Source organism: Salvelinus alpinus, chromosome 2 (genome assembly GCF_045679555.1).
Source record: "Salvelinus alpinus chromosome 2, SLU_Salpinus.1, whole genome shotgun sequence".
Lineage (NCBI taxonomy): Eukaryota > Metazoa > Chordata > Actinopteri > Salmoniformes > Salmonidae > Salvelinus > Salvelinus alpinus.
Window position 1 is genome coordinate 101,513,787 of NC_092087.1, and position 19,932 is coordinate 101,533,718.

The window sequence follows — 19,932 nt, forward strand, 5'->3', positions numbered from 1 at the left end:
ATATTTTTTCACCAATGTCATGAAATCCAATTGCAACTCCTCGGGGGAGAGGCGAAGGTCGAGAGCCAATGCGTCCTCCGAAACACGACCCTGCCAAGCCGCACTGCACATCTTGACACACTCCTCGCTTAACCTGGAAGTGATACTGCCTGGATTAGAACCATAAAATGATGCAGCTGATGATCATTAGATTAGAACCAGGGACTGTAGTTATGCCTCAAGTGACGCCAATGACAAGCATACCCATTACATGATGCAGCCACCACCATGCTTGAAAATATGTAGTCAGTGATGTGTTGAATTTGCCCCAAACATAACGCTTTTGTATTCAGGATATAAAGTTAATTATTGCAAACAGAATGCATGTTTTGGAATATTTGTATTCTGTACAGGCTTCCTTCTTTTCACTCTGTCATTTAGGTTAGTATTGTGGAGTAACTACAATGTTGTTGATCCATCCTTAGTTTTCTCCTATCACAACCATTAAACACTAACTATTTTAAAGTCACCATTGGCCTCATGGTGAAATCCCTAAACAGTTTCCTTTCTCTCCAGCAACTGAGTTAGTGACTGGGTATATTGATACACCATCTAAAGTGTAATTAATAACTTCACCATGCTCAAAGGGATATTCAATGTCTGCTTTTTTTTACCCATTTACCAATAGGTGCACTTCTTTGCGAGGCGTCGGAAAACCTCCCTGGTCTTTGTGGTTGAATCTGTGTTTGAAATTCACTGCTCGACTGAGGGCCATTACAGATAATTGTATGTGTGGGGTACAGAGATGAGGTAGTCATTCAGACATCATGTTAAACACTATTATTGCACACAGAGTGAGTCCCTGCAACTTATTATGTGACTTGTTAAGCAACATCTTTACTCCTGAACTTATTTAGGCTTTTAATTACATTTGTAAACATTTCCAAAAACATAATTCCACTTTGACATTATGGGGTATTGAATCCATTTAACCCCAGTATCTCTACTTGCACATTCATCTTCTGCTATTCACATTCACATTCCCTACCATTCCAGTGTTTAATTGCTATATTGTAATTACTTCGCCACCATGATCTATTTATTGCCTAACCTCTCTTATCCTACCTTATTTGCACATGCTGTATATAGATTTTTCTACTGTATAATTGATTGTATGTTTGTTTATTCCATGTGTAACTCTGTGTTGTTGTATGTGTCATTGCAAATGAGAACTTGTTCTCAACTAGTCTACCTGGTTAAATAAAGGTGAAATAAAAATACATATTTAGGTATAGGTGCTGGGCTGTAAGCACAACCCCCACCTGTGGACGTTGGGCCCTCATACCACCCTCATGGAGTCTGTTTCTGACCGTTTGAGCAGACACATGCACATTTGTGGCCTGCTGGAGGTCATTTTGCAGGGCTCTGGCAGTGCACCTCCTTGCACAAAGGCGGAGGTAGCGGTCCTGCTGCTGGGTTGTTGCCCTCCTACGGCCTCCTCCACGTCTCCTGATGTACTGGCCTGTCTCCTGGTAGCGCCTCCATGCTCTGGACACTACGCTGACAGACACAGCAAACCTTTTTGCCACAGCTCGCATTGATGTGCCATCCTGGATGAACTGCACTACCTGAGCCACTTGTGTGGGTTGTAGACTCCGTCTCATGCTACCACTAGAGTGAGAGCACCGCCAGCATTCAAAAGTGACCAAAACATCAGCCAGGAAGCATAGGAACTGAGAAGTGGTCTGTGGTCACCACCTGCAGAATCACTCCTTTTTGGGGGGTGTCTTGCTAATTGCCTATAATTTCCACCTTTTGTCTATTCCATTTGCACAACAGCATGTGAAATGTATTGTCAATCAGTGTTGCTTCCTAAGTGGACAGTTTGATTTCATAGAAGTGTGATTGACTTGGAGTTACATTGTGTTGTTTAAGTGTTCCCTTTATTTTTTTGAGCAGTGTACTTAACATAGTACAATCTAGTAGCATCAGTAAAATCTGTTGAAATAAAACCACAGATAAATATACCTAACATAGTACAATCTAATAGCATCAGTAAAATCTGTTGAAATAAAACCACAGATAAATATACCTAACATAGTACAATCTAATAGCATCAGTAAAATCTGTTGAAATAAAACCACAGATAAATATACCTAACATAGTACATCTATTACACAATACATTACAATACATCAGAAATAGTTACACATTATAGATCCATTCATGGATGTACAGGTCTGTTGGATAAACCTTCAGAAATAGTTACACATTATAGAGATCCATTCATGGATGTACAGGTCTGTTGGATAAACCTTCAGAAATGTCCGCTGCTGATTTCTTCCAGGTGTCCATAGCGGACACCCTGGTCCTGTGAATCCTGGCCGTGGACAAATTCTCAGTCAGAAACATAAGTCAGAACACAGCCTCTCTATTCTCTCATGTGTTTTCAGGTCCTCTGACTGGGAAAATGTCTTTCCACAATGAGAGCAGTGGTATGTTGTCTCCTCCTGTGTATTAGTATGTTGGAAAGGCATCTCTCCTGTGTGTGTTCTCTCATGCGTTTTCAGACTCCATGACCACCTAAAACTCTTTCCACACTGGGAACAGTGGTAGGGCATTTCTCCTGTGTGTATTCTCTCATGCTTTTTCAGAGTCCCTGACCACCTAAAACTCTTTCCACAGTGAGAACAGTGATAAGGCTTTTCTCCTGTGTGTATTCTCTCATGCGTTTTCAGACTCCCTGACCACATAAAACTCTTTCCACAGTGAGAACAGTGATGAGGCTCTTGTCCTGTGTGTATTCTCTCATGCGTTTTCAGACTCCTTGACCACCTAAAACTCTTTCCACAGTGAGAACAGTGATACGGCGTTTCTCCTGTGTGTATTCTCTCATGCGTTTTCAGGACCCATAACCACCTAAAACTCTTTCCACAGTGAGAACAGTGGTAGGGCTTTTCTCCTGTGTGTATTCTCTCATGCGTTTTCAGACTCCCTGACCACCTAAAACTCTTTCCACAGTGGGAGCAGTGGTGTTGGTTAGGCGTCTCTGGGTCTGTTTCCTCTGAGGAACTCTTCCCGCTGTCAGAGTCTGGTCTCTCTCCTGCCAAAAGACAAACAGATTATTTAGTTAAACAGAGAGACCTGAATGAAGCCTGTATTAAATAAAATTGTCTTCCTATGAGGTTTAATCTAGACTAGATCCCTCAATAACCTGAGGTCAGTCTTCACAACATTACATCATTAAAAATATACTTCGTGACGGTGAGATTTAAAAACAAATGATGTAGAGCTCCAAATCTAATCTCTCAGGGAATGTCATGATGTCATAATAAGAGCTCTAAAATAATAGATAATGTCATGGTTACAGGCTGAGCAGAGCTCTATAATAATAGATAATGTCATGTTTATAAGCTTAGCAGAGCTCTATAATAATAGATAATGTCATGTTTATAGGCTGAACAGAGATGGTTGTTTGCCATTCTGTGAGACAATTAAGTTGTGATTTTGTGGTGGGGGGACTCTGATGGTATACACATGTTACAGTTAAGCAATAAGACCCGAGGAAGTGTGGTATATGGCCAATATAGCATGGTTAAAGACTGTCCTTAAGCACGACGCAACGCAGAGTGCCTGGATACAGCCCTTAGCCGTGGTATATTGGCCATATATCACAAACCCCTGGGGTGGATTATTGCAATTATAAACTGGTTACCAACGTAATTAGAGCAGTAAAAAGACATGTTTTGTCATACCCATGGTATACGGCCTGATATACCACGGCTGTCAGCCAATCAGCATTCAGGGCTTTAATCACCCATTTTAAAATGTAGCTTTAACATTATATTATCACATAAATTCCTATAGTACAGAACAACATTTTCAAGTATAGAATTTCAGTAGCATGCTGCTTAAAAACCACACATTCATTCAAAACCTTTAGAGAGTTAGAGCCCGTTTTTAAGACAGTACTTACTGGTGGTAATCAGATCTCCTGACTCCTCTGTCAATATGGCCGTTATCTCTCCCTCTTTCTCCTTCTTCACTCCAAAAACGGAATCCTCCTCTTTCTCTTTCACTCTGAACGCGTCTTCCTCTTCTTTCACTGAAACGTCTTTCTCTTCTTCTTTCACTGTAACAGCCTCACCCTCTACTTCTTGTTTTACTGTAACATCCTCCTCTTCCTTCTCCTCTTTCACAACAATGTTCAGCCCCAGAGCTTCTTTCTCCGTCCAGCAGACCGCATCTTCTTTAGCAGGCGAGGAATACATCAGTGAGCTCATGGTCGGGGATGTTAGCTAGCTAGTTAGCATGAGCGACTAGTTTAGTGCTAGGCTAACTTATCAAGCTAGCTAGTTGACTAAGAATGTACCTATAACATTTAAATGGGGGTAATTAACTAGATGTCAGACGTATATTTAAAACACAGAGGCAAATATGCACAGAAAACAGCCTAAATGTTTCGGCTATGTTGGCTACCAAGGTGGCTGACTCGTTGTTGTTGATCCGTTCCGTCCACTAGATTACACGTCACGCTCGCAGCATCGCCTTAAAGACGCACATCGCTGTCTGCTGATTGGAGGGGAAACGCAGTTAAGATACTTTTTTTGTTGTTGCACACAAATGTATTTTTCATTCCTTTCATGAAATAATAATATTATATTGAGACGTTCAAATAGAGCAGTGCATATTTTGAGTGAGAATTTAAAACATACTCTCCTTCACATCTGTATTTAAGGCAGTTTCATATTCATTCATTTAAAGACACCCACTGGTCACACACTGGTTGAATTATCTGTCAAACTAGGAACGCTCTGCAGCCTAGTTTAACAGTGATCTATGTTCTATGAAAGCTGCTGGGAGCAAACTGGGGAATAGCTAGAGGAAAACAAACCTAACTGTGCAGCCCCAGTCCCTGGTATATCCAGACTGCATACAAACTGAACTACACCCACAGGCCCTGGTATATCAACAGACTGCATACAAACCTAACTGCATCCCCAGTCCCTGGTATATCACCAGACTGCATACAAACCTAACTGCATCCCCAGTCCCTGGTATATCACCAGACTGCATACAAACCTAACTGCATCCCCAGTCCCTGGTATATCACCAGACTGCATACAAACCTAACTGCATCCCCAGTCCCTGGTATATCACCAGACTGCATACAAACCTAACTGCATCCCCAGTCCCCAGTATATCACCAGACTGCATACAAACCTAACTGCATCCCCAGTCTCTGGTATATCACCAGACTGCATACAAACCTAACTGCACCACCAGTATATCACCAGACTGCATACAAACCTAACTGCATCCCCAGTCTCTGGTATATCACCAGACTGCATACAAACCTAACTACATCCTCAGGCCCTGGTATATCACCAGACTGCATACAAACCTAACTGCATCACCAGGCCCTGGTATATCACCAGACTGCATACAAACCTAACTGCATCCATAGTCCCTGGTATATCACCAGACTGTATACAAACCTAACTGCATGCCCAGGCCCTGGTATATCACCAGACTGCATACAAACCTAACTGCATGCATAGTCCCTGGTATATCACCAGACTGCATACAAACCTAACTGCATCCCCAGTCCCTGGTATATCACCAGACTGCATACAAACCTAACTGCATCCATAGTCCCTGGTATATCACCAGACTACATACAAACCTAACTGCATCCCCAGTCCCTGGTATATCACCAGACTGCATACAAACCTAACTGCATGCATAGTCCCTGGTATATCACCAGACTGCATACAAACCTAACTGCATCCCCAGTCCCTGGTATATCACCAGACTGCATACAAACCTAACTGCATGCATAGTCCCTGGTATATCACCAGACTGCATACAAACCTAACTGCATGCATAGTCCCTGGTATATCACCAGACTGCATACAAACCTAACTACATCCATAGTCCCTGGTATATCACCAGACTGCATACAAACCTAACTACATCCATAGTCCCTGGTATATCACCAGACTGCATCCTCAGTCCCTGGTATATCACCAGACTTCTGTGACGACCCTCCCACTCTGTCTGCAGAATTCTTTCTCTTTGCTCTTGTTTTCCTTAATAGGATGTCGGTGGGCGGAGCCGGGAGGGTCTTCAGTGAAATGGGACACACCTGGGCTCGGGTGTGTCCCAGGATAAATGCACCTCTTCCCCAGTCATTGAGGAGACTCTCTCCATGCAGACACAGACAGATTTTGGTTGTTTGGGCTCGGGTGTGTCCCAGGATAAATGCACCTCTTCCCCAGTCATTGAGGAGACTCTCTCCATGCAGACACAGACAGATTTTGGTTGTTTGGGCTCGGGTGTGTCCCAGGATAAATGCACCTCTTCCCCAGTCATTGAGGAGACTCTCTCCATGCAGACACAGACAGATTTAGGTTGTTTGCGTTGGCACCTTTCAACACCCCTCATTATCACATGTAAACACGTGACCAATCACTTACACTACTGACTAAAAACACACCAGTGTTAATTGTATTTACTTTACTTCAGTTAATACATATATTTTGTTATTCTTTATCTCCACGTTGTCTCACTTTTTGTCACGGTCTTCGAGCCGGTTCGTGACACTATAGTCAGTGAGCTGGAGCCCAACTAATGGAGACCAGTTAGAACCCAACTAACAAAACCCAACTGAAACAGGACTGCAGAACAAAAGAGACATACAGAATGATGGCAGGGAAAATCCCCAACATCCAAAATAGATAGATTCCATGATGGTGAAACAAAGCTTCCTGAAGCATTGACGCTTTCCAGCCAATAGTCTCAAAAATCGGTTCATCACTCAAGGCTTTGAGCAACACAGAATTTAGAACAGCCACATTATTATAGATGACGTCCCACACCGTAGCAGCATAGCCTTTATGTCATTATTATAGATGACGTCCCACATCGTAGCAGCATAGCCTTTATGTCATTATTATAGATGACATCCCACACCGTAGCAGCATAGCCTTTATGTCATTATTATAGATGACATCCCACACCGTAGCAGCATAGCCTTTATGTCATTATTATAGATGACATCCCACACCGTAGCAGCATAGCCTTTATGTCATTATTATAGATGACGTCCCACACCGTAGCAGCATAGCCTTTATGTCATTATTATAGATGACATCCCACACCGTAGCAGCATAGCCTTTATGTCATTATTATAGATGACGTCCCACATCGTAGCAGCATAGCCTTTATGTCATTATTATAGATGACATCCCACACCGTAGCAGCATAGCCTTTATGTCATTATTATAGATGACATCCCACACCGTAGCAGCATAGCCTTTATGTCATTATTATAGATGACGTCCCACACCGTAGCAGCATAGCCTTTATGTCATTATTATAGATGACATCCCACACCGTAGCAGCATAGCCTTTATGTCATTATTATAGATGACGTCCCACACCGTAGCAGCATAGCCTTTATGTCATTATTATAGATGACGTCCCACACCGTAGCAGCATAGCCTTTATGTCATTATTATAGATGACGTCCCACACCGTAGCAGCATAGCCTTTATGTCATTATTATAGATGACGAAAATGACTGAATGTCCCCCTCTGGTGGCGAGGAAGTATAATACACCTAAACTAACAAAACCGGGCAAATAAACTGTCTGGTGTTCATGAGTTTATAAAACATATACTTTATACATTTGTCATAAATTACCTGCATTGATGAGACACACAGTGTGGATGAATGATCAGTAGTCGACAGGGTAAAAATAGCAGTCCTAAAGAAGATGCATTTCCAGTTAGATACCAACTTGAAAGAGGGAACATTAGCATAAAACCCACATGGAAAATGGAGATTTGGCAAATAACATATAGAGAGGTTTATTTGACGCCAAACCAACAACAATAGTTACTAAAACATAAATTGCTAATGTATGATTTAAAAGGTGGATTTTATGATGTAATGTCAACTTTATATATTTCTATCCCGGGACTATTCCATTTTGAACTCACCCACAGCAATTCTCCATAAATCTGCTGTGGATTACCCAGAATCCCGAAATAAATTAATACATATGTGATCATTCAAAAACATAACTGGTTGTGCTTATAGGGAACCAGATCGTGAACACAACTAAGTTACTACGTCTTTAACCACACTGTATTGTTACACTGGTGCGTAAAAACTCATGCTTCCTACACTAACTTTTTGTCTGAACATTATAATATATATTTTACGTCACACTAGCGTCATTGTATCAAAATCGCACATCTCCATCGCAGTCAGAGGTTCAGACTGAGCGTTACCCACTCCAGTCAGCAGATGGCGGTGTGCGATTTTAATGCAATGCTGTTAGGGTGACGTATAATCTAGTGGACGGAACGCTTCTTTCAGCAGCAGCAACAGTTATTCAGCCACCTCGGTAGCTTGCTAGCCAAAATAGCTGAATCAATAAAGCTCTTTAGACGCTTTAGTGTATATTAGCCACTGTATTTTAAACCCTCGTCTGTAGTCTAGTTAGTAAGTTATCCTATTTCATTTCATGTTTACGGTGTTGTTATTATTCAGCTGGCGGGCTGGTTAAGTTAGCATTAGCCTAGCTAGCTAACATCTCCGACCATGAGTTCACTAAATGACTCTCTTCCTGGTGAAGAAGAGACGGTCTGCTGGACGGAGAAAGAAGCTCTCATCAAAGAGGAGGAGGAAGAGAAGGATGTTACAATACAAAAACAAGTAGAGGGTGAGGCTGTTACAGTGAAAGAAGAAGAGAAAGACGTTACAGTGAAAGAAGAGGAAGACGCGTTCAGAGTGAAAGAGGAGGAGGATGTTACAGTGAAAGATGAGGAGGATTCAGTTTTTGAAGTGAAAGCGGAGGAGGGGGAGATTACGGTCTCATCGGAAGAAGAGGAGGAGGAAACTGGATATCTGGGCCCGATTTCCCAAACGCAATTTAAGGCATCCAGTGGTTCTAAAGATGAACTTAGCCATAAGATGGTTTTGAGAAACCGGGCCGTGATTACCACTGGTAAGTACTGTCTTAAATACAGAGGTACAAACTCTGCAGTTGTTGAACTGATGTTTGGTGTTAAAGGGGAAATCGGCAATTGCTACATCCATATTTTGACTTTTAAATTATTTATTTATAGCCATTGATTCTTGAAGAATATAACACATGCCTCATGAGCTTAGTTTAACGGTTGTACCCCATCAGAACCCCAAATAAGCTTTTTTTACTCCAATGTTTAGAAACAATGTAAATCAACACTGTATAGCCTCAACATGGTTAAAACTATAATGTTGATATCATGGATGGTCAGTACTTGCATCCATAGATCTGTCTATGAATTTGAGAGTAGTTAAATGTCTCCAGGCCCATCATCATCTTATTACCAAAACAGTGGTGGAATGACTGCTGTGTTATTGTTTCAACTGCAGATTGGTTGATTGATGTGTGTTTTTTTTAAAGGGACAACCTAGTATTTAAACAGCAACAAAATGGCTGACCAGAGACTTGCTTTGGTAAACAGCTGAGGGATGGGTGCTGGAGAAATGTAACCACTCTCAAAATCATAGAGAATGCTATTGTAGCAACCGTAACCCAAAACCTTGCGACCTCGTCAAGAAGTTCAGACATCTTGGCGTAACAGTTATAAGGTGTTGGCTTGACAGTCGCTGGACCCAGGTTTGAGTCCAGCTCAGGGCGACCCCCCGAATTCACTACACTATGAATACAAGGACTGGCAATGCATGATGTCATAATGATAGTTTAACCAGGTTTCTAGGATATATAGTATATTCTAGAATTCATCCATGATGTCATAGTGATAGTTTAACCAGGTTTCTAGGATATATAGTATATTCTAGAATTCATCCATGATGTCATAATGATAGTTTAACCAGGTTTCTAGGATATATAGTATATTCTAGAATTCATCCATGATGTCATAATGATAGTTTAACCAGGTTTCTAGGCTATATAGTATATTCTAGAATTGCCAGTGAAGATTTCCTGTGGAGGCAAATTATTAGAGCTGTTGATAAGTCATTGTATAATATTCAGCCAATTTTTTTCATGCCCTTACATTAAAGGCAAGACATACCTAGATGCAATTACATTCATGAATTGGTTTGAAACCTTTGTTTTAAACCCTTCTCAAAGTTGGTGCCTTGACAGATTTGTAAAAAATGGTTTGTCATGAAACACTATTTACTTATTTATTTAAATGTAACCTTTATTTAACTAGGCAAGTCAGTTATGAACAAATTCTTATTTACAATGACTGCCTACCCCGGAAGACGCTGGGCCAATTGTGCGCCGCCCTATGGGACTCCCAATCACGGTCGGTTGTGATACAGCCTGGATTTGATCCAGGGTGTCTGTAGTGGCGCCTCAAGCCCTGAGATGCAGTGTCCGCTGCGCCACTCGGGAGCCCCAAAATCATGTTTCTAGTGCTGTCCCCAACTAAAATACATCTTGGTCAACCAAGAGTCATCTGTTCTTTCTACCAATCGCCCCATGTGTTTTTATAAAATCTGTATGTACTGAACCTGTCTGATGCTTTAAGCACGCTGTTTGATTAAATAAATTATACACACAAATGACTAGAGGGAGCCGGTCGTCAACATAACCTGACCAGAGGGAGCCGGTCGTCAACATAACCCGACCAGAGGGAGCCGGTCGTCAACATAACCCGACCAGAGGGAGCCGGTCGTCAACATAACCTGACTAGAGGGAGCCGGTTGTCAACACAACCTGACTAGAGGGAGCCGGTCGTCAACATAACCCGACCAGAGGGATTCCCCCCTCTGCTGCTGGACTTCGTAAATTCTGCCGTTCTGCTCCTGAAGTTTTCAGTAATAGACTACACCAGCAGTCGGCAACCTTTTCCAGTTGGAGTGCCAATTTATCTGACCATTTCTACTGATCTGGTGCCAGTTATGATTTTCATATGTACATTTTACTGGAACAGTTTCATTTAATTTATAATAGTATCTCAAAATGATTGTCTGTGATTAATCTACATTCTATCAAAATGAAAATTATACAAATCTAAAAGTAACTTTAGCGGAATTGCAGCCATAAAAGGTTAACACCCCCGCCGTCCTACAATCCAAGCTAGATGCCCTCAATCTCACACAAATGATCAAGGAACCCACCAGGTACAACCCTAAATCCGTTAACATGGGCACCCTCATAGATATTATCCTGACCAACTTGCCCTCCAAATACACCTCTGCTGTTTTCAATCAGGATCTCAGCGATCACTGCCTCATTGCCTGCATCCGTTATGGGTCCGCGGTCAAACGACCACCCCTCATCACTGTCAAACGCTCCCTAAAACACTTGTGCAAGCAGGCATTTCTAATCGACCTGGCCCGGGTATCCTGGAAGGATATTGACCTCATCCTGTCAGTAGGGGATGCCTGGTTGTTTTTTAATTGTAATTTCCTCACCACCTTAAATAAGCATGCCCCTTCAAAAAATGTAGAACTAAGAACAGATATAGCCCTTGGTTCACTCCAGACCTGACTGCCCTCGACCAGCACAAAAACATCCTGTGGCGTACTGCACTAGCATCTAATAGTCCCCGCGATATGCAACTTTTCAGAGAAATCAGGAACCAACACACACAGTCAGTTAGGAAAGCAAAGGCTAGCTTTTTCAAACTGAAATTTGCATCCTGTAGCTCTAACTCCAAAACGTTTTGGGACACTGTAAAGTCCATGGAGAACAAGATTCCTAAAGATTGGAAAGCTGCCGCGGTCATCCCCCTCTTCAAAGGGGGTGACACTCTAGACCCAAACTATTACAGACCTATATCCATCCTGCCCTGCCGTTCTAAAGTCTTTGAAAGTCAAGTTAACAAACAGATCACTGACCATTTTGAATCCCACCGTACCTTCTCCGCTGTGCAATCCAGTTTCCGAGCTGGTCACAGGTGCACCTCAGCCACGCTCAAGGTACTAAACGATATCATAACCGCCATTGATAAAAGGCAGTACTGTGCAGCCGTCTTCATCGACCTGGCCAAGGCTTTCGACTCTGTCAATCACCGTATTCTTATCGGCAGACTCAATAGCCTTGGTTTCTAAAATGACTGACTCGCCTGGTTTACCAACTACGTCTCAGACAGAGTTCAGCGTGTCAAATCGGAGGACCTGTTGTCTGTACCTCTGGCAGTCTCTATGGGGGTACCACAGGGTTCAATTCTCGGACCGACTCCTTTCTCTGTAAATACCAACGATATTGCTCTTGCTGCGGGTGATTCCTTGATCCACCTCTACGCAGACGACACCATTCTGTATACATCTGGCCCTTCTTTGGACACTGTGTTAACAAACCTCCAAACGTGCTTCAATGCCATACAACACTCCATCCGTGGCCTCCAACTGCTCTTAAAAGCTAGTAAAACTAAATGTATGCTCTTCAACCTATCGCTGCCTCCCCCCGTCCAGCATCACTACGATTCTGACTTAGAATATGTGGATAACTATAAATACCTATGTGTCTGGCTAGACTGTAAACTCTCCTTCCAGACTCACATTAAGCATCTCAATCCAAAATTAAATCTAGAATCGGCTTCCTATTTTGCAACAAAGCGTCCTTCACTCACGCTGCCAAACATACCTTCGTAAAACTGACTATTCTACCGATCCTTGACTTCGGTGATGTCATTTTCAAAATAGCCTCCAACACTCTACTCAGCAAACTGGATGCAGTCTATCACAGTGCCATCCGTTTTGTCACCAAACCCCATATACCACCCACCACTGCGACCTGTATGCTCTCGTCGGCTGGCCCTCACTACATATTCGTCGCCAAACCCACTGGCTCCAGGTCATCTATAAGTCTTTGCTGGGCCGCCTTCACTCAGCACACTGGTCACCATAGCAACACCCACCCATAGCACGCGCTCCAGGAAGTATATCTCACTGGTCATCCCCAAAGCCAACATCTACTTTGGCCGCCCTTCCTTACAGTTCTCTGCTGCCAATAACTGGAACGAATTGCAAAAATCGCTGAAGTAGGAGACATATCTCCCTCACTAACTTTAAGCATCAGCTATCTGAGCAGCTTACCGATCGCTGCAGCTGTACACAGCCCATGCCCATCTGTAAATAGCCCATCTAACTACCTACCTCATCCCCATGTTTTTATTTACTTTTTTTGCTCTTTTGCACACCAGTAATTCTACTTGCACATCATCATCTGCACATCTATCACTCCAGTGTTAATTTGCTAAATTGTAATTACTTCACTACTATGGCCTATTTATTGCCTTACCTCCTTACTCCATTTGCACACACTGTATATAGATTTTTCTATTGTGTTATTGACTGTACTTTTGTTTATCCCAAGTGTATGTAACTCTGTTGTTTTTTTGTCGGTCTGCTTTGCTATATATATGAGAAATATACAAATAAAATCTTTACTTTATTGACAACACCCAAATGGATACTGTCATTAACGTTGTTCTTCAATAATTACTTATAATTCTTCAAACATATTAAACAGGACATTCAAACGAGCCTTACAATTATAATCCAAAGTAGTGTGAAATGTACTCATAATCAACCTGGAAATAGAGGTTACTCCCCGGAGTTTTCCCCCATTCACATTCAGAATACATTGTGAAAAACTAAAAGCTTTGCTCACCATTTTTGCTCCAGGCAGGTATACTACATCCATAACTTGTGGTTTCCTCATTAGCAGATATACTACATCCATTACTATCGGTTTCCTCATTAGCAGAGAGGTGTTTCTGCAATCAAATTGTGTGCGCATCGCCCTTGTTCCGCAATTTTATTAAACACAGAAAGGGGCCAATATTGGAGACCAAAAGTCATCTGACACACTGCTTAGAGTTTCAACAACATGAATAACTTATTTCTAGTCTACAATCATCGATCTTACTACTAAAATATGACTATTCTTGCTCATTTTAAGACAATTGTCAAATAATTTTAACATTCATTACAGACGTCAATTGTTGTACAACATCATGGCTACGCTGTTGGCATCACCTTTTTACAGTGGATTTCCACTGTTGTGGGCCTTTAATCATCTGACTTTGTTGTTCACACAGGAGAGATACGGGACTATCGTGGATCCTTTGGGGAGCCTCAACAACCTCACGATGCTGAAGAGGCAGAGAAGAGTCTCTCCAGATCAGAACACCTCAATAAACACCTGCAGAGATCCACAGGGAAGAGAACTCACTGCTGCTCTGACTGTGGGAAGAGATTCACCTCATCAGGCATTAAAATTCATCAAAGGACCCACACAGGAGAGAAACATTATAGCTGTGATCAATGTGGGAAGAGTTTTACTACATTTGACTCTCTGACAGTACACCAGAAAATACACACAGGAGAGAAACCTTATAGCTGTGTTCAATGTGGGAAGAGTTTTACTGCATCTAGCAATCTGACTACACACCAGAGAACACACACAGGAGAGAAACCTTATAGCTGTGATCAATGTGGGAAGAGTTTTACTACATCTAGCTATCTGACAGTACACCAGAGACTACACACAGGAGAGAAACCTTATAGCTGTGTTCAATGTGGGAAGAGTTTTACTGCATCTAGCAATCTGACTACACACCAGAGAACACACACAGGAGAGAAACCTTATAGCTGTGATCAATGTGGGAAGAGTTTTGTTACATCTAGAAATCTGACTATACACCAGAGAACACACACAGGAGAGAAACTATTTATCTGTGGTGAATGTGGGAAGAGTTTTACTACTTCTGGCTATCTGACAGTGCACCAGAGAAGACACACAGGAGATAAACCTTATAGCTGTGGTCAATGTGGGAAGAGTTTTTGTCAATCTAGTGATCTGACAGTGCACCAGAGAACACACACAGGAGAGAAACCGTATAGCTGTGATCAATGTGGGAAGAGTTTTACTACATCTGGCTCTCTGACTTTACACCAGAGAACACACACAGGAGAGAAACCTTATAGCTGTGATCAATGTGGGAAGAGTTTTTGTCAATCTAGTGAACTGACAGTGCACCAGAGAACACACACAGGAGAGAAACCGTATAGCTGTAATCAATGTGGGAAGAGTTTTGTTACATCTAGCTATCTGACTATACACCAGAGAACACACACAGGAGAGAAACCTTATAGCTGTGATCAATGTGGGAAGAGTTTTACTACATCTGGCTCTCTGACTTTACACCAGAGAACACACACAGGAGAGAAACCTTATAGCTGTGATCAATGTGTGAAGAGTTTTGTTACATCTGGGCAGCTGAATGTACACCAGAGAAAACACACATAATATAAATCTTATAGCTGTAATCAATATGGGAAGAGTTTTACTCAGTCAAACAACACCAGAGAACACACACAGGAGAGAAACCTATTAGCTGTGACCAGATGTAATCTGATAAAAGATCTCTGACTAAACATCAGAAAATACATGAAGCAGTTGTTTCATGATATCAATGAATTAATGTCACAATGTAGAATGTTTTAACATTGTAGTAGGAGTATTTTAATGATGTCACAATGTAGAACCCTAAATGTTTGTCCCCTGTTCTATTGATTTCAACATGATATGGATATTAGCCTCAGGGGGAAAATCCAGGCTCTGAATTGAATGAGTATTATTTATGTGATTTAGTAAGTACACATTATTCCCAGATTCAGTGTGGTTTTTGAGCTGCTAGTTTTAACAGGACGTGCAACCTCATCTCCCTCCTGTCACATAAATGATTTTAGCATGATATCGATGAGTTATGACAATAAGTGTTGCGTTCCTTTGTTTAGCGACCCCTACATTTAAATGCATTCCAACATCACGTACAACCTGATTTCCCCCCTAATCGATATCAGTGATTTATTGCTACTTGTCAAAACAACACTGTTTCTGGTGCTTGTGCAGATTATAAAGTCCTTTTTAAAAAGAATACAAGTAATATGATTATTGTGGCAGATGTTTGTGTAAATAGCACATGTTATGTTTAGGTTTTCAATTTATCCCAAACTGTTTCTGCATATTGGTTATTGATTTGGACATGTTAAAACTGTGTTTTGACATTGAGGCTATCCCACCGAGCAAAATGTAATTGAAAAGTCGTTGAAAATAATACTATGCAATCAAATATTTTTTTAAACATTTTTTATTATACCATGCCTTACCATTAGGTGAATTATTGACAATACATATTAACAAAGGGGTGTACATTTGGTTTTGGTAATTCATGTTTACAATTCATGTAACTTTTAGTAATCATAATTATTTATGCAATCAACTGACAATTTTCGGGTATAATTATATTGACATTGTTGCCCTTCTTTTAGAATAGCAGGGTTAATTCTTAGATGTGCCAACCCAAATGTACTAGAGCATGACATTGGGGACTGGGCCCCGATCCAACAACATGCCTGTTGAGTGAACCCTGAAAAGAGAGAGAAGCTCCGCAGTGAGGTGGAAAGTTACTACGGATATTGCAGGAGTTTCCTCTTGAAATCAGACATGTCCGTGGTGAGAACAAACTGGTTGCTGATTATCTCAAGGGGGGCTGTCAAAAATATTTTTGTTTTGCGTTTAGCCAGTGAGTTGCCATGGATCACAATTTATTTTGACTGCACGGTTTAGTTCTAGAAGCTAGTGAGTTTTTGAATTCTATAGAAAGAAAAAGGAGAAAAGTTACGATTGTATATTATTATTTAGAAATGTTTTTTTTCTTGTTTTTAATTGTTGACAGCCAGTAGACACCATGTTTATATTGGTGAAGCATTGTAGTTGATTATAATGTGAAATGGAAGTTGTTTTCTGTTGGTGGTGAGCAAACTTGTCCAACAAAAATATAGGATATATTTGTTGTCTTAAGGGGGAAGGTGTTACAGGCTTTGGTTTTTCCATTTATGTTTTGAGGTTGGACTTTATCACGTATAGCTCGTTAACATGTAGGGCACACCGATTGGTGTCACCTCGTTAGTCAGTATGTGTTACACCTGTGCTGGCTTATCCATCTCGTTAGTGGGAAGGTGTTTCACCTGAGCTGGTCCAGGTTCTATTTAAGAGTGTCTGGCCCAGTGCTCCAGTTGTCTTGATAGATGTGGAGAGTCAACACCTTTAGTTGCTCCACCTTTTTGGTCTGCTTCCTGTTTTTAAGTTTGGTGTGGGTTTTTCTTTTGTTTGCCTCTTGGGCAGATTTAGTGGGTCTCATGGTGGGTGTCTTTTAGGTCCCAGTTGTTGTTACTAAGTTTAGTTTTTCAGTTATTCTGTTTTTTATTCTCTTATGTTTGTGTATTAAACATTTGTTTATTTTCATAGTTTTTTATGTTTTTTCCTGTGAAGCCATTGTGTTGCATCCATGTCTGAAATGTCTGAAACAACAAATTAATCCAATGACTGACTAATCAACAAACTCTTTGTCCATCTTAGTATGAAAAACAGTATCAATCCCACTTTTCCAGCCTGCTGAAGGTGTGGTGGAGTGGTAAACACCACCCCCGGTTCTACCAGAGGCTTGAGGTGGTCTCCCACAGCTCTGCTTATGTCATGTCATGTGGATCCGACATGAAAACGAGAGTTCTAGAAGCTAGTGAGTTTTAGGAAGACGACAGTTCTAGAAGCTAGTGAGTTTTAGGATTCTATAGAAAGAAAAAGGAGAAAAAAATAATACGATTGTATATTATTATTTAGAAATACGTGTTTTTTCTTGTTTTTAATTGTTTGCAGCCAGTAGACACCATGTTTATATTGTAGAAGGTGAAGCATTGTAGTTGATTATATTAAGAAATGGAAGTTGTTTTCTGTTGGTGGTGAGCAAACTTGTCCAACAAAAATTATAGGATTTATTTGTTGTCTTAAGGAGAAAGGTGTTTCAGGCTTTGGTTTTTCCATTTATGTTTTGAGGTTGTTCGTTAGCATGTATAGCTCGTTAGCACGTTGGGCGCACTGATTGGTGTCACCTTGCTAGTCAGTATGTGTTACACCTGTGCTGGCTTGTCCATCTCGTTAGTGGGAAGGTGTTTCACCTGAGCTAGTCAAGGTTCTATTTAAGAGTGTCTGGCCCAGTGCTCCAGTTGTCTTGATAGATGTGGAGAGTCAACATCTTTAGTTGCTCCACCTTTTTGGTCTGCTTCCTGTTTTTAAGTTTGGTGTGGGTTTTTCTTTTGTTTGCCTCTTGGGCAGATTTAGTGGGTCTCATGGTGGGTGTCTTTTAGGTCCCAGTTGTTGTTACTAGTCAACTTTCAGTGGACAGAACCCTTTATATTTTGGGGTGGATATTGCATCCAATAAAAATTTTAATCAATTGCATTTCCTTAAGGTGCTCAGTTGTCAGTCTTCTGTTTTTAATCCTCAATATTTATTTGTATTAGTTTTTTTCCATTGTGTTGTATCCTGTCTGAAATGTGCTGTATAAATAAAGCTTGATTTGAACAAATGAACCCAATGAACAATCAACAGACTCTTGGTATGAAAAACAGCATCACTATGCCAGCCTGCTGAAGGCGTGGTAAACACCACCCCCGGCTCTACCAGGGGCTTGAGGTGGTCTCCCATAGCTCTGCTTATGTCATGTTCTGTGGCCTTGCCGTTGCATTTCTTGACTGCCCCTGCAACACAGAAATGCATTTAGTCATATTATATAAAACACTCAAAGTAATGTATATGGAGCATCTATGGCCTCAGTTACACCTGGCACCTAAATGTGACTTCTGTCATCTGATCACGACAAGCTGCATTAGGTTCAGATCTACCAGGATGGGCCTTTGACATAGTCTGGAAGCAGCCAAGCCACTGAATATGCATAAGCAATGTAAAGAGATGGGTGAATGATTGGGGAAAAGTACATTTTACACAAGTGACCTTCATAATAAATCAAATGTTATTTGTCACATACAGATGTTATTGCGTGTGTAGCGAAATGCTTGTGTTCCTAACTCCAACAGTGCAGTAATATCTAACAATTTGACAACAAATACCTAATACACACAAATCTAAGTAAATTAATAAGAATATATAAATATATGGACGAGCAATGTCAGAGCGGCATAGACTGATACAGTAGAATAGGATAGAATACAGTATATACATATGAGATGAGTAATACATAGACTAAGATACAGTAGAATAGGATAGAATACAGTATATACATATGAGATGAGTAATGCCAGATATGTAAACATTATTAAAGTGACTAGTGTTCCATTCCTTGAAGTGGCCAATGATTTCAAGTCTGTGTATGTAGGCAGCAGCCTCTGTGTGTTAGTGATGGAAAAACAGCTTCTGTCTCTCGGTCCCAGCTTTGATGCACCTGTACTGACCTCGCCTTCTGGATGATAGTGGGGTGAACAGGCTTTGATGCACCTGTACTGACCTCGCCTTCTGGATGATAGTGGACTGAACAGGCTTTGATGCACCTGTACTGACCTCGCCTTCTGGATGATAGTGGGGTGAACAGGCTTTGATGCACCTGTACTGACCTCGCCTTCTGGATGATAGTGGGCTGAACAGGCTTTGATGCACCTGTACTGACCTCGCCTTCTGGATGATAGCGGGGTGAACAGGCAGTGGCTCGGATAATAACAAAGAACAAATGTGTGTGCCTGAGGGGAAATTAACTTTCATACAGCCAAAAGGGGTGACAAATTACACCAATATCAGTGGACAATTTGCACTAACGTAAATAAACATAGATGATGGAACATATTCCTTTTTGCTGATGTGATGAACCACTAAGGGGACATAAATATTTACCATCTAAACCATGTGTGACCTCTCACCTCTCTGACTGTAGAAGTGTTCTTCCTAACCAGTCCCTCAACAGCTCTCTGACTGAGCTCCACCCTCACTGGGTCTTCAGAGGAGAGGAAGGCTGAGGAGGGATGGAAGACGAATGGATCAGTCAGTCAATAAAGTGTAGAGCTGCTGTCTGACAAAATCACTATTTTGGTAGTTCATTAAAGTAAATAAGGCTTAA

General features: G+C 41.3%; 2 protein-coding genes across 6 annotated transcripts in view; one reads left to right on the forward strand and one right to left on the reverse strand.

Moving 5' to 3' along the window:
- The window catches only part of LOC139546522 (zinc finger protein ZFP2-like), a 415,728-nt gene that overhangs the window by 36,529 nt on the left and 359,267 nt on the right, over nt 1-19,932 (forward strand). For 2 of the 5 annotated variants that reach the window (XM_071355012.1, XM_071355021.1), the window contains exon 1: nt 8,363-8,999. The exons of 1 other annotated variant lie outside the window; for it this stretch is intronic. In XM_071355012.1, coding sequence (XP_071211113.1) covers nt 8,594-8,999 — 406 coding nt within the window. In that variant the 5' untranslated portion in view covers nt 8,363-8,593. Of the gene's footprint in view, nt 1-8,359; nt 9,000-14,061; nt 18,398-19,932 lie in introns of those variants that run through there. 2 more of the 5 variants (XM_071355083.1, XM_071355074.1) reach the window with 2 other exon arrangements.
- On the reverse strand, nt 1,901-4,543 carry LOC139547221 (zinc finger protein 32-like). The gene is made up of 2 exons (XM_071356301.1): nt 3,956-4,543; nt 1,901-3,082 (listed from the first exon to the last, which is right to left on the reverse strand). The coding sequence occupies exons 1-2, from the start codon at nt 4,260-4,262 to the stop codon at nt 2,382-2,384; spliced, it is 1,008 nt and encodes a 335-aa protein (XP_071212402.1). The 5' UTR covers nt 4,263-4,543; the 3' UTR covers nt 1,901-2,381.